This window comes from Silene latifolia, unplaced genomic scaffold (genome assembly GCF_048544455.1).
Source record: "Silene latifolia isolate original U9 population unplaced genomic scaffold, ASM4854445v1 chrun_scaffold_16, whole genome shotgun sequence".
In the NCBI taxonomy this organism is placed as follows: domain Eukaryota; kingdom Viridiplantae; phylum Streptophyta; class Magnoliopsida; order Caryophyllales; family Caryophyllaceae; genus Silene; species Silene latifolia.
Genome location: NW_027413123.1, coordinates 5202147 through 5216226, shown reverse-complemented (window position 1 = coordinate 5216226; position 14080 = coordinate 5202147). Strand labels below are relative to the sequence as shown.

The 14080-nt window shown below is 36.0% G+C and overlaps 1 protein-coding gene across 1 annotated transcript; it reads left to right on the top strand.

The window, feature by feature from the left end:
- Window positions 1-11484: 11484 nt before the first annotated feature.
- On the top strand, window positions 11485-13538 carry LOC141637218 (uncharacterized). Its single transcript, XM_074446782.1, has 3 exons — window positions 11485-12345; window positions 12423-12566; window positions 13113-13538. Exons 1-3 carry the CDS (start codon window positions 11485-11487, stop codon window positions 13536-13538), a joined length of 1431 nt encoding a protein of 476 aa, XP_074302883.1.
- Window positions 13539-14080: the final 542 nt, after the last annotated feature.

Below are 14080 nucleotides of genomic sequence, written 5' to 3'. Positions count from 1 at the left end.
ATTATTTTTAGAGAGATTTCGAGTTGCGAATTCGAGGAGCGGCAGTTATTATTTAATTATGCGATAATTGAATAATAAGTTTTGGGAAACGGGTTTTAGTTAATTAACTGTTAATTTACTAAAATTGTACTAATTGATTAATGTGATTAATATTAGTACGTAAATAATATGTGTAGTGGTACACGTATATTTACGGAGTGAATTGGACGAATTAATTATGGAAGTATTTAAACATGATACGATGTTTAAAATAAAAATTACACGGATTTGTGTGACAAATATAAGAACTAACATGGACCCATAAATGGTCAAGTGGACGTGTAAAATAAGAGTAGTGGATGATTACTCACATAATCATTTCACCTTATTTTGTATACTTCCATAATTTATCTTATGTAGGATTTTACATGTGATGTAAGATGAAAAACATAAGACAAAATTTGTCCACTCCCTCACTCCACTTCCACCCGCCACTTTCCCTCCTCTTACACTCCATCTATTGTTCACTATTTCACATTACCTCACTTCTACACTCTACATTCTTGCATGTGAACAATATTTCTCCATCTCTCTACAAAAATTATTCATCATTACTAAGTTGTTAGTATACATAAATAATATTACTAAGACTAGTTAGTAATATTACTAATAATTATCAAGGGTACAATATTAACAAGTTCTAGTTCAATACTTGTTATTATTATTGGGTTAGTTCTTGGGTGCAACAAGAAGGAGATCTTCTTATTGAAGATTTGCAAGGAGGATCTTCCATTTGGTTTAAGCTCAAGAACAAGCTAGTAAGGTGAACTAGTTTGTGCCCTTTTTACCACTAAATCAATGTAAGGAAATTGTTTTTCCTTATACTTTCTTTATATGCTTTCATATTAGCATGCATGTTACATAGATCACCTAAATGACAATTTATGAGATAAATTATTTTTATTAGAGAGTCTAATATGGATTTATGATCTCTCAAGTGGTATCAGAGCTTAGGCTTGTAATTTGCATGTTGATTTTAAGCATTTTAATGAATTATGAGATAATTTATAAAAACTCAAAAATTGTGTTAGAAGAGGTTTTAGCACGAAATTTTTGGGACATGCATACCTAATGATCTTAAAAGGTTTGTGGAATTTGTTGGTGATTTTTGAAGTTATTTTGCTATTTTTAATGATTTTTGGTAGAAAACCGAGTCAAAATGTCGCATTTTAGTGAAAAATTGACTAAAAATAGTTAAAAGTTGACTCGGTTCATGAATTTTTTATGGTATTTCATGCATATTTTCTACTGTTTGTATGCAAAAAGTTGAAGGTTGGTTCGAATTGTTTGCATGTTTATTGATTTTATGAGATAAAAGTCGATAAAAGTCAAATTAATTAATCATAATTTCGAAACTTTTGATTCTGCCTATGATAAATTTATGTACATTTAAGAATATTATTCAAGTGCTAAAAGTGATGTTGCATGTGTGTTTTCACTTTGTTTTGATGTTTATTGGTTTTAGTGGTTAAAAACCGATAAATATCGATCATTTTCTTTATAAAATTTATCCGGATTTTTTGGGAAATTTTTCTGACATTTTAGTATTCTTGGGAGCGTTACAGAATACTAAAAATTTGTTTTTCAATTTTTTGGGTAATTTCTCAATTATTTTGGATTTTTACTTAAAAATTCTGATTTTATCGATTATATTAGCAAAATATCACCAAATCAAACTAATAATTTATCATAAAATTAGTGAGGACTAATTTTGAGGTTCAAAACAGTTTGGACAATTATTTTGGACTTAAATGAGATTTAAGAGTTAATTATTGATTTTTACATGTTAAAAATCGATTAAATCCACAAAAACCGAGATGGATACCAACGAATGATATATAGGGCGATTTTGGCATCATTTTACAGCATTTTAAGCATTTTTATTTAAGTTGAATGAATGATTGTCATTTTTTTAAAGTATTTATCTTGTTGTACCTAGTATGGCCTAGTTAATTTTAATCGTTATTACCCGAAATGAATGGAAATATCGATTTGTTTGTAATTAAATACGATCTCGTATCGTCGGTTTGTATTTAATTAATAGTTTTATTTATTTTATTAATTAATGTATAATAGGAATAGCTATGTAATTCATTTGTAATAGTTATTTTTACCGGCGTTTCCAAAAGACGGATTACAACGAGACGGAGTCTATTTTTGGAAGGTGTTCCAAATCCCACAAGGAAGAGCCACTTATGGAATGAAGAGGCAAGGGACCAAGGAGTTGGTTTCCGAAATATAATAGACTAGTTTTTATTGACTAGGTGGCCATACTAGGATTTATTCATATGCTTACATGTTTGCTTGTTTTATTTTCGCGCATGCCAAAATCGCCATTCACATGCATTTTATTTTCGCGGTTGTCAATTCACGTCATTTACATTCACCGAATTAACTCACGTATAAGGAATTTATGACTAAATTGACAAGATCTCTCACATATCTAAAATTGAGATTAGCCTTACCAATTAGTAACACCTATGAATCTCTTGTTCATTATAGCCACGCTCGCCCAAGCGGGGTGTTCTCTTTTTACCTTGGGTAAGTAGGGTGGTAAACGGTTATCACACGCTAAAATTGGTTGGACTCAACGGGATATAAGACGGTCTTGTGTTCCGGGGCTAGTAGATGAATTTGAGGAAATTAAATCGACCAAGAGTTCTAGAGGTAGAATTAGTCAACGTGACTTACCGAATTTACGCAATTATGGGATGTTTCGCCCAAGCGATGCTCATTTTTGTTTAATATTTGAGTCTTGGAATCATTTATATAATTTAGTGGGAGGTCATTATATAAATGCTAAAACTTGCTAAATATGTTTTTACAAGTAATGTTTTAAAAAACAATGAATGTTAATTTTTCCTTTTTTGTTGTAGCATTTTAATTCGCAATGGCAACTTCATCAACTCCATCGACTACTTCACTAGGCAAAGATTCATGGCTAAGGTCCGTAATGGACAAATGTATTTTAAAAGATAACAGTAGTAATTTTCTTGAATGGGAATCCAACATCAAAAGTGACGCGTTGTCCGACAATGTGCTCACTTACTTGACCGATGCTCCTCCAATCGAGCCCGGTGCAAGAGCTCTATCGGCGGTGCGGACCGCCTATGATGACTATGTGAGGATGTTGAATGATATCAAGAATGTGTTGATATGGTCAATATCCCCAAAGCTCAAGCTATCATGCATTTCTTCAAATGCGTACGAGATTTTCACTCGTATGATCACTATGTTTTCACAAACACCAAAAGTCCGTTAATACGATGCGGCGGCACACTTCTTTGAAGCTAAGCTTGATAGGGGCCAAAAGGTTGGTCCCCATGTACTTAAAATGGTCGAATATGTTGACATCCTAGAGCGTCTAGGGTGTAAGATTCCTAAAACTCTTGTGGAGGATCGTATCCTCCACTCACTCCCCACCAAGTTTACCCACTTTAGGGTAAACTACAACATGAATGACATGGATAAGAGTTACCATGAAATTCATGCACTCCTCACTCAAGCGGAGAGAGATATGGAGGCTAGTGGGAGCGAAAAATTGGATGTATTAACCATGAAGTTAACGAACATGTCCCTTGGAGTCAAGAAAGCAAAAGGGAAAGAAAAGTCCCAATTCAAGAAATCGTGAAAGAAAATTGACAAGGGAAAGGGGAAGGCCGTTGTGAATGGCAATCCCAAGGCAAAAAGTGTCAAGCTCTCTGAGGCCGAATGTTTCCATTGTAATGGGAAGGGGCATTATAGGAGGAGTTGTCCCAAATACTTGGAGGATCTCAAGGAAGGACGTGTGACGCCTATTGGTATGATTTCCTCTCTCTATGTGATAGACGTTAATTATGCTTGTACTTCCACTTGGGTACTTGATACCGGATGTGGCTCTCACCTTTATAACCATTTGCAGGGTTTAAGGGACGTGCAAGCACTAGCAAAAGGTGATGTGGATCTCCGCATGGGCAATGGAGCTAGAGTAGCCGCCGTTTCCGTGGGGACCTATGTGCTAACTTTAGCTAGTGGTTTAGAGTTGTATTTACATAAGTGTTATTTTGTATCAACTTTAACTAAGAACATCATCTCCATTTCCGCGTTAGACGCGGAAGGCTTTTATTTTATTATTAAGGACAAGTATTGTACTTTTTCTTTTAATGATGTGGTTTATGGCAAGGCCATTTAAATTGGAGGCATTTATGTTTTAAATGATGTTAATGACGTTTATCATGTGGAGACTAAAAAGCTCAAAACGGGTGATCCAAACGAATCCTACATTTGGCATTGTCGTTTAGGCCACATAAACGAAAGACGCATTAAGAGACTTGCTTCATCAAAATTGCTCAAACCATTTGGTTTCGAATCTTATGGTACATGCGAGTCTTGCCTTTTAGGCAAGATGACTCGTGCACCTTTTGCGGGAAAAGGGACACGAGCTAGTTAGGTTTTGGCTCTCATACATACGGATGTGTGTGGACCATTAACCATCACCGCTAGAGGAGGTTTTCACTATTTCATTACTTTTACTGATGACTTAAGTAGATATGGGTATGTCTACTTAATGAAGAATAAGAGTGAAGCCTTTGACAAGTTCAAAGAGTTCCAAAAATAAGTAGAGAATCAATTGGATAAAAAGATAAAGACCCTACGGTCCGACCGTGGAGGTGAGTATTTAAATATTGAATTTGATTCACACCTAAAAGATTGTGGTATAGTATCACAATGGACTCCTCCTGGCACACCACAATTAAATGGTGTGGCCGAAAGGAGAAACCGAACTTTACTTGATATGGTTCGGTCTATGATGAGTCTAACTGAGCTTCCTAGTTCATTTTGGGGTTTTGCCCTCTTGTCTGCAGTATTTTCACTAAATCGAAGCCCGACTAAAGCGGCCGATAAGACTCCATGTGAGATATGGACAGGGAAAGTCCCTCATTTGTCATTCATGCGTATTTGGGGTTGCAAAGCATACGTTAAGATCAAGTATAACAATAAGCTTGCACCCAGGTCTGACAAATATCTTTTTATAGGATATCCAAGTGAAACACGTGGCTATTACATCTACAATAAACACGAGAACAAAGTGTTTGTGGCTCGTGATGCTGTCTTCCTAGAAAAGGAGTTTATTTCTAGGAGACAGAGTGGGAGAAAATTTGAACTTGAAGAAGTTCGAGAGCCACAAATTGGGAATGAGGTAGAGGAGAACGTGGAGGATAGCATTCCCTCTTCCTCTGAAACGGTAATTATTCCTAGAAAGTGCAGTAGGATTTCTAATCCACCTGACCGTTACCTTGGTAACATCGAAGAAGATGGTGTTTTGTTACTTTTTGAAAGTGATGAACCCACTACCTACAAATCGGCCATGTCTAGTCCCGACACCTCGCTTTGGCTAGATGCCATGCGGTTCGAAATGGATTCTATGTACAAGAACCAAGTATGGGACTTGGTGGATTTACCTGAGGGAGTGCGACCCCTTCAGTGTAAATGGATATATAAAATTAAGCTCGGCGTGGATAAACATGTGGATGTTTACAAAGCTAGATTGGTGGCAAAAGGTTTCACCCAAGTTCATGGTTTACACTATTACGAAACCTTCGCTCCAGTCGCTATGCTTAGGTCCATTAGGATAAACTTAGCGGTTGCCGCATTTCATGATTATGAGATTTGGCAAATGGATGTCAAAACCGCCTTCTTGAATGGGATTCTAGAAGAAGAGGTGTACATGATACAACCTGAAGGTTTTGTGGATACATCTAACCCTAAGAAGGTGTGTAAGCTCAAGAAGTCCATTTAGGGTCTTAAGCAAGCATCTAGGAGTTGGAATCATCGCGTTGATCATGTTATTAAACAATATGGTTTCACTAGAATTGTGGAAGAACCGTGTTTATCCATGAAGTTTAGTGGGAGTAAGGTTGCATTCCTTGTCCTATATGTGGATGACATATTGCTCATTGGGAATGATGTTCCATCACTCACTTCCGTTAAGGAGTGGCTAGGGAAACACTTCCAAATGAAGGACTTGGGAGAGGCACAACGAATCTTAGGTATCCGGATCTATAGGGATAGGTCCAAGAGGATATAAGTATTGAGTCAAGAAGCTTATATTGACAAAGTTCTTGACCGGTTCAATATGAAAGACTCCAAGAGCGGATTTATACCTATGGGCCAAGGGATCAATTTGATCAAGTCACAGTCTCCCTCCACCCCTAAAGAAATTGAACACAAGAAGACCGTCCCTTATGCTTCCGTTGTTGGGTCTATCATGTATGCTATGATTTGCACTCGCCCCGACGTTGCGTATACCTTGAGCATGACAAGTCGGTATCAATCCAATCCTGCTGAGAGTTACTGGATAGCCGTAAAGAACATCCTTAAGTACTTGAGAAGGACTAAGGATTCGTTCTTAGTGTTTGGAGGAGAAACTGAATTGCATGTAAGAGGTTACACGGACGCAAGTTTCTAAACCGATCTTGATGACATGAAATCCCAATCCGGCTATGTGTTTATGCTAAATGGAGGAGTTGTTTGCTGGAAGAGCCTCAAGCAAAGCGTTACTGCGGATTCTACAACAGAGGCTGAGTACCTTGCAGGCGTCCGAGGTCACAAGGAAGTCGTTTGGATTAGGCAATTCATGGAGGGGCTAGGAGTAGTCCATTCCGCCAAAGATCCTATCACTCTATATTGTGATAACAGTGGAGCTATTTTTCAAGCCAAAGAGCCTAAGTCTAGTAACAAATCTAGACACATTGAAAGGAAATACCATGTAATTAGAGATTATGTGGAAAGGAAGGAAATAAACATTTGTAAGGTTGGGACAGATGATAATATTGCTGATCCTTTAACCAAGCCTTTATCAAAGGCTAAGCATGATGGTCATGTCGTCGCTATGGGATTGAGACGAGTACCAGATTTTCTTTAGATTATGGATATGTAATAATTGGATAGTGTATCTTTTATGATATATATGATAATCACATTCATTATTTTCGTATTCATTCTTTTATGAATCTTTTATTTAGTGTGACTAAATTTTAATACCTTGTTTATCTGAATAAGTTGTGGAGACAATGTTGAACACTATTCCAGTGAATAAGATGAACATTGTATTTTGTCCCTAGTCACTTAATAAGGTGACGTCTCGGAGTGAGTAGATTGTAAGTCGATTGATGGTTGTTCAACACCATAAGGTCAAACGTGATGACTGGTCGATTACATAGGCAGAGTGTGTGACACTTTGCCGGACAGTGACCATTTAGAGAGTCCCTAAGTTCTATTATAGACGCCTGGTCGTGGCGGGGATCTCTAGGATGTTCTAATGAGTCGATTGTTTTGACTGGAGACTATTATCTGAGCAGGTGCAGTTTCCAAGTGACTTTGTTTTTTGTCCTAGCTCGTGCCGTGAAAGGAGGCCAAAAGGGCATTTTCTAGGTCATGGTGAGCTGTATTGTGCAATAGGATAGATAGGGCATACAGGAATTGTCCACCCACTTTGGGTAACTATATCTCAAGGCCACTCGAGGAGTTAATGACTACAAATGCGTGGCCACGCTCGGAAAATAACTGTGAGAGATTTTTCCGGTCAGGTAGTCACACTCCCGATCGAGAAAACCACTCGCGATATGTTCATGTGCAAGTGCGACCTGAAAGACACCTTGCATTGAGTAGGAGATTAAAACGGACAAGAGAATTGGTAGCACACACCTTGTGTCGGACAAGTGGGAGATTGCTGGAGTTAGTGTCCTCCACAATAGTGCGTTAACATAATAAATCTCATTAATGGAATATCATCAGATATTTAATTATTTGATCCTCGTCAGTTGATTAACGTAAATCGATAACGGTTGGCTGACTAGAGTTTGACGTTATTGTCGTGAGACGGCGGTGATCATTTTACCCCTTTCGGTCACACCTAAAGGGACGAACCCCAATAGACAACTAATTAATTGTATGAGATACAATTTATTTAGTCCCTTAATTTGTAGACTAAAAAGTTAGTCGATTATTTTTAGAGAGATTTCGAGTTGCGAACTCGAGGAGCGACAGTTATTATTTAATTATGCGATAACTGAATAATAAGTTTTGGGAAACGGGTTTTAGTTAATTAACTGTTAATTTACTAAAATTGTACTAATTGATTAATGTTATTAATATTAGTACGTAAATAATATGTGTAGTGGTACACGTATATTTACGGAGTGAATTGGACGAATTAATTATGGAAGTATTTAAACATGATACGATGTTTAAAATAAAAATTACACGGATTTGTGCGACAAATATAAGAACTAAAATGGACCCGTAAATGGTCAATTGGACCGTGTAAAATAAGAGTAGTGGATGATTACTCACATAATCATTTCACCCTATTTTGTATACTACCATAATTTATCTTATGTAGGATTTTGCATGTGATGTAAGATGAAAAACATAAGACAAAATTTATCCACTCCCTCACTCCACTTCCACCCGCCACTTTCCCTCCTCTTACACTCCATCTATTGTTCACTATTTCACACTACCTCACTTCTACACTCTACATTCTTGCATGTGAACAATATTTCTCCATCTCTCTAAAATAATTATTCATCACTACTAAGTTGTTAGTATACATAAATAATATTACTAAGACTAGTTAGTAATATTACTAATATTTATCAAGAGTACAATATTAACAAGTTCTAGTTCAATACTTGTTATTATTATTGGGTTAGTTCTTGGGTGCAACAAGAAGGAGATCTTCTTATTGAAGATTTGCAAGGAGGATCTTCCATTTGCTTTATGCTCAAGAACAAGCTAGTAAGGTGAACTAGTTTGTGCCCTTTTTACCACTAAATCAATGTAAGGAAATTGTTTTTCCTTATACTTTCTTTTTATGCTTTCATATTAGCATGCATGTTACATAGATCACCTAAATTACAATTTATGAGATAAATTAATTTTATTAGAGAGTCTAATATGGATCTATGATCTTTCACGTGCTCCATTGTTTCATCATCCGAAACACAAAACATCTCTACAAAACCTCTTCTTCTTCCACAAAAATATTTCATGGATGCCTTTGAGAATGCGTTGCGATAATGGCGCCGGAATTTGTCGCCTCCCAAAAAGTATCAACTCATTTGCATGGGAGTTGGTCAATTGTTGGTGCTCCGTCAAGCCAAGGTGCAATCCTCATTTCTCGAAGCATGTTCTCGGTTTTGGGATTCGAAACACCATGTATAAAAGTGTGCAAAAGAGAATTAGATAAAATAGAAAGAGAGTAAGAGAAAGATTACACAAACGAGATCCGGAGAAGTACAAGAGCAACGTCGAAGCAGAAGTAATGTAAGGTTTTTGAGATATGAAAGAGATTTTCTCGCGTAAACTTAGTTTCTATATATTTTAAGTTCTACTTATTGGATTTATGTCCAGAGTCCAATTAAGGTAACCCGGTTTATATTCTATGTAACCGTAATGTTTTGCTAGAAGCCGCTTACGGACCGAGTCTTCAATGAGTTTAAGGATTCGTGTAGAATTAAACGGGCCCATTGGGTCACACACAAGATGAATACGGTGTTTCCTTTTTACAGTCGGACTGAAATATGGAAATAGGGCTCTAATTAGGTTAGGCCCAGCTGCGATTAAAGTTAGGGTTTGATTAGGAAACTGAGTTATTACTCCCCTACATATAGAGATATTTGGGAGTCAGTTTCATCTATCTGATTCCTCTGTGAGAAATAACAAACCCTACCTTGTGTACTATCATACAAATCGCATCTCCTATTCATACGTATGGATACTAGTGGAGACACTACAATTGGGGTGCTCCTGATTATTTGTAGCAGTTGGGTTATTCTGATCCGGTTCTTATTTTTCTTATTTGCTGGATATTATTTGCTCACGGATTAATTCGGCTGCAAGGTAATTCGATTACCCTTTTATTTATGTTTAATTTTGATTTCTAACATGCATATGCTCCTGGAGATTTGTCTATTAAAATCGTTTTAAGTACTAACAAATCCCTTCAGTGGTATCAGAGCAGTGTATGCAATGTTAAAATCAAATTAAAATCGAGATTTTTTCGGATGTCTTGTAATACGGATTACGTAAACCATCACGTAATACAGATTATGTGAATTCCTAATATTGGCACATGCTTAAATTGATTTGTTTGCAAACATGTTAATTTTGATGCACAATGCGAGATTATATGCAAGAAGCTTTTATAATATTCTTTGTTTGTATGTCATGTTGCCGACACTGAGTTGTTTTTTTATCTACACGGCTATTTCTTTATTTCACTGCAATTAGATTGATTACCCATGTTTGACCACCATAAATATATTCGAGCATGAGTGGCGCTTTTGCTTGTTTATTAAATTGTTTAATGAAGATAGTTGTTTGTTTGTAGCCAAACATGCGTCTTATTTAATTTTTATGGATTAATCGTGAGAGATTTTGAGAATTTAAATCGTGTTAGCATTTTATATAATTATAATTTCAATGCTGGAATATGATATCAGTATTAATGTTAACATGTATAAATCTTTTTTTAACTTTAGTTAAACCCTAATTTGATTAGGTCGACTATTTTAATTAGTCTAATTTAAAATATATATTTCATATATGTTGTTGTCCTTAAACTTATATTTATTTGCGATTAATTTTATAAGATTAAATTAGAGAACACGATTTATTGAAATTGTTTCGTTAATATTGTTCATCAGTTCTGAGTGTCGGATTTTGATGCAAAAGTAGTGTTTTTGGCATGTAAACGGCATTCTAAACAGGACTGCATAACAAGGTCTGCGTTTTAAGGTTAAATTCGAAAGGTTCGATTAAGCTATGAGCAGTTTTTGATTTAAAAGTTAAAAATTTTAATGTTTTATTAATCTATCTTGAGATTATGTTAATGATATGTCTTTGTTTTAATTTGAGACATGCTAGTGTTCATTCCTTTATGTATGAGATGCATATAATATATATTTGTTCATTAGTATGCATTCATAATTGACATATATGTTTAATCCCTCAATTTGAATATTAAGTTTATGCCTTTCCAGCCTAATGACTGTAATAAACTTATATCATCAAGTGATCGGTTTGCCAAAGTAGAGCATTCGGGTTATGTAAGTTAAGAAGGTGGATATCAGTTATCCACACATGTAGGTTTGTTGTCTTAATAATGTTTTTCAAAACAATTTTGAACTTTGAGGCATGTAGTTAAAATTCATATAATGATTATTTAACAAACTGAGAGTTGTATATGAGATACAATTAACATAGAGGCGTTTACCTTAATTCTTATAATTTGGGCGATGATCCAAAGCTCACTTAAGTTATAGGTATTTGGGGTCTTGGAATATTGTATGTGTATGAGGGTTACATGTACAATTTTTATTATCTTAAAACTGTTTAGGATTCATTTGTCGCATATTTAAACATGTTACTTACACTTGCATATTCATATTGTTGTAGATAATGTCTCATACCACCAATTCATTTTCTCTCCGTTCCCTCCTTGAGAAGGAAAAGTTAAATGGTTCAAACTTCTTGGAATGGTATCGCAATTTAAGAATTGTTCTCAAGCAGGAGAAAAAGGTATATGTCCTTGAGAAGGAATTACCTAAGAAACCAGATAGTAATGTCCATACCACCGCTAGGAACGCGTGGAAAGAGCATTCTGATGCTAATATTGATGTTTGTTGTCTAATTCTTGCCACCATGAACACTGAGCTTCAGAAGCAATATGAGAACGTGGAGTCGGCATATGATATTGTTGAAAACCTGAAAGCTATGTTTCAGGAGCAAGCTAGAACTGAAAGGTATAATAATGTTAAGGCTATCTTTGACTGTAAGATGGGAAAGGATGAGCCTGTTAGTCCACATGTCATAAAAATGATAGGTTATTTTGATAATCTTGAAAGACTTGATGCTGGAATAAGCCAACTGTTGGCTACTGATATTGTATTTCAGTCCTTGAATCCAAGTTATAATGATTTTATTTTAAATTATAATATGAATAACTTGGACAAATCTCTGAAAGAATTGCATGGGATGCTTAAGACAGCTGAGCCTAGTATTAAGAAAGCTCCTACCTCTAATGTTCTAATGATACAGAAGGGAAAGGGCTTTAAAAAGCAAGGTTCAGATAAGGAGGGTAAGAGTAAGGCAAATATCGCCAAACTCAAACCTAAGCCCAAGTTAGTAAAGGGTAAGCCTTCTGATGATGTCTATCATTATTGTAATAAAAAGGGACATTGGAAGAGGAACTGCAAAAAGTACTTGGAAGAAGTGAAGAATGGAAGTCTTGCTTCCACTTCAGGTATTTATGTTATAGAAGTAAATGTTACTACTTGTTGTTCTACTTCTTGGCTATTAGATACCGATTGTGGTTCTCACATTTGTGTAATGTGCAGGAACTAAAAGGGAGTAGATCATTGGCGAATGGTGAAGTGGACCTACGTGTGGGCAATGGAGCAAGAGTTGCTGTTGTAGCTGTACGAACATTTCATTTATCGTTGCCTTCTGACTTAGTTTTAGAAGTAGATAATTGTTATCATGTACCTGCCATTAGCAGGAATATTATTTATGTTTCGTGTTTGGACATGAATGGTTTTAATATTCGAATAAAAGACAAATGTTGTTCTATTATGCGTAATGGTATTTTATATGGTCAAGCTCATATTGTTGATGGACTATATGTTCTAAATTTAACTAAACAGGTCTATAACATTAATGCCAAAAGATTAAAAGTAATGATTATAATCCTACTTATCTCTGGCACTGTCGTTTGGGTCATATAAATGAGAAACGCGTACAAAAGCTTCATAAAGATGGACTTTTTGGATTCATTTGATTTTGAATCATTTGAGAGATGTGAGTCTTGTTTGTTTGGCAAAATGACAAAAACGCCTTTTACTGGACACAGTGAGAGGGCGGCTGATTTATTAGGCCTTATACATTCTGATGCTTATGGCCCAATGAGTCATACTGCTAGAGGTGGTTGTCAGTATTTCATAACATTTACTGATGGTTTCAGTAGATATGGGTATATTTATTTGATGAAACACAAGTCTGAATCCTTTGAAAAATTCAAAGAATTTTAGAATGAGGTGCAGAATCAGCTTGGCAAGACAATTAAAGCCTTACGATCTGATCGTGGAGGAGAATACATGAGCCAAGAGTTTGGTGATCATCTTAGAGGTTGTGGAATCGTTTCTCAACTAACTCCACCAAGAACACCACAATGGAATGGTGTGTCTGAGAGGAGGAACCGGAGTTTCCTTGATATGGTTCGGTCTGTGATGAGTCATGCTAGTCTTCCAATTTTATTTTGGGGTTATGCACTTGAAACTTCTTCATTCACACTTAATAGGTGTTCATCAAAGTCGGTAGAAAAGACGCCATATGAGATATGGACTGGAAACGTTCCTAAGATGTCTTTCCTAAAGATTTGGAGTTGTGAGACTTTTGCAAGGAAGTTAATTCCTGAAAAACTTTGCACCAAATCAGACAAATGCTTCTTTGTATGATATCCTAAGGAGACTAAAGGGTACTATTTCTACAACCCATATGAGGGCAAAGTGTTTGTAGCTCGATATGGTGACTTTTTGGAAAAAGAATTTCTTTCCAAAGGAACCAGTGGGAGTAGCGTTGATCTCGAAGAAATTCAATAGACACAGGAAATTCCTACACATAATGAGGAGGAACAACATTAAGATTTACAAAAAGTTGTAGTTTCTACTCCTGTGGAACCCGTCCTACGTAGATCTGAAAGATCTAATTTTGGTAAGGATCCTATACGATATGGATTCTTAGTGATTGAGCATCGTGATCTACTTTTGGTAAAGAATGATGAGCCAAGGTCATATAAAGAAGCAATTATGGGCTCTGACTCCGAAAAATGGCTTGAGGCCATGAAATCCGAAATGGAATTCATGTACCAGTAGCGATGCTTAAGTCTATTCGGATTCTCCTAGCCGTTGCTGCATTTCATGATTATGAAATTTGGCAAATGGATGTGAAAACAACTTTCCTTAATGGAAATCTGCAAGAGGATGTGTACATGACACAA

Bases quoted from the DNA above. Each gene is read 5' to 3' on its own strand.
- LOC141637218 (XM_074446782.1), top strand. From the start codon at position 11,485: ATGTCTCATACCACCAATTCATTTTCTCTCCGTTCCCTCCTTGAGAAG. The intron at 12,346-12,422 runs GTAAATGTTACT...TGTAATGTGCAG, and splicing joins CAGGTATTTATGTTATAGAA to GAACTAAAAGGGAGTAGATC. The intron at 12,567-13,112 runs GTACCTGCCATT...AAAGAATTTTAG, and splicing joins AAGTAGATAATTGTTATCAT to AATGAGGTGCAGAATCAGCT.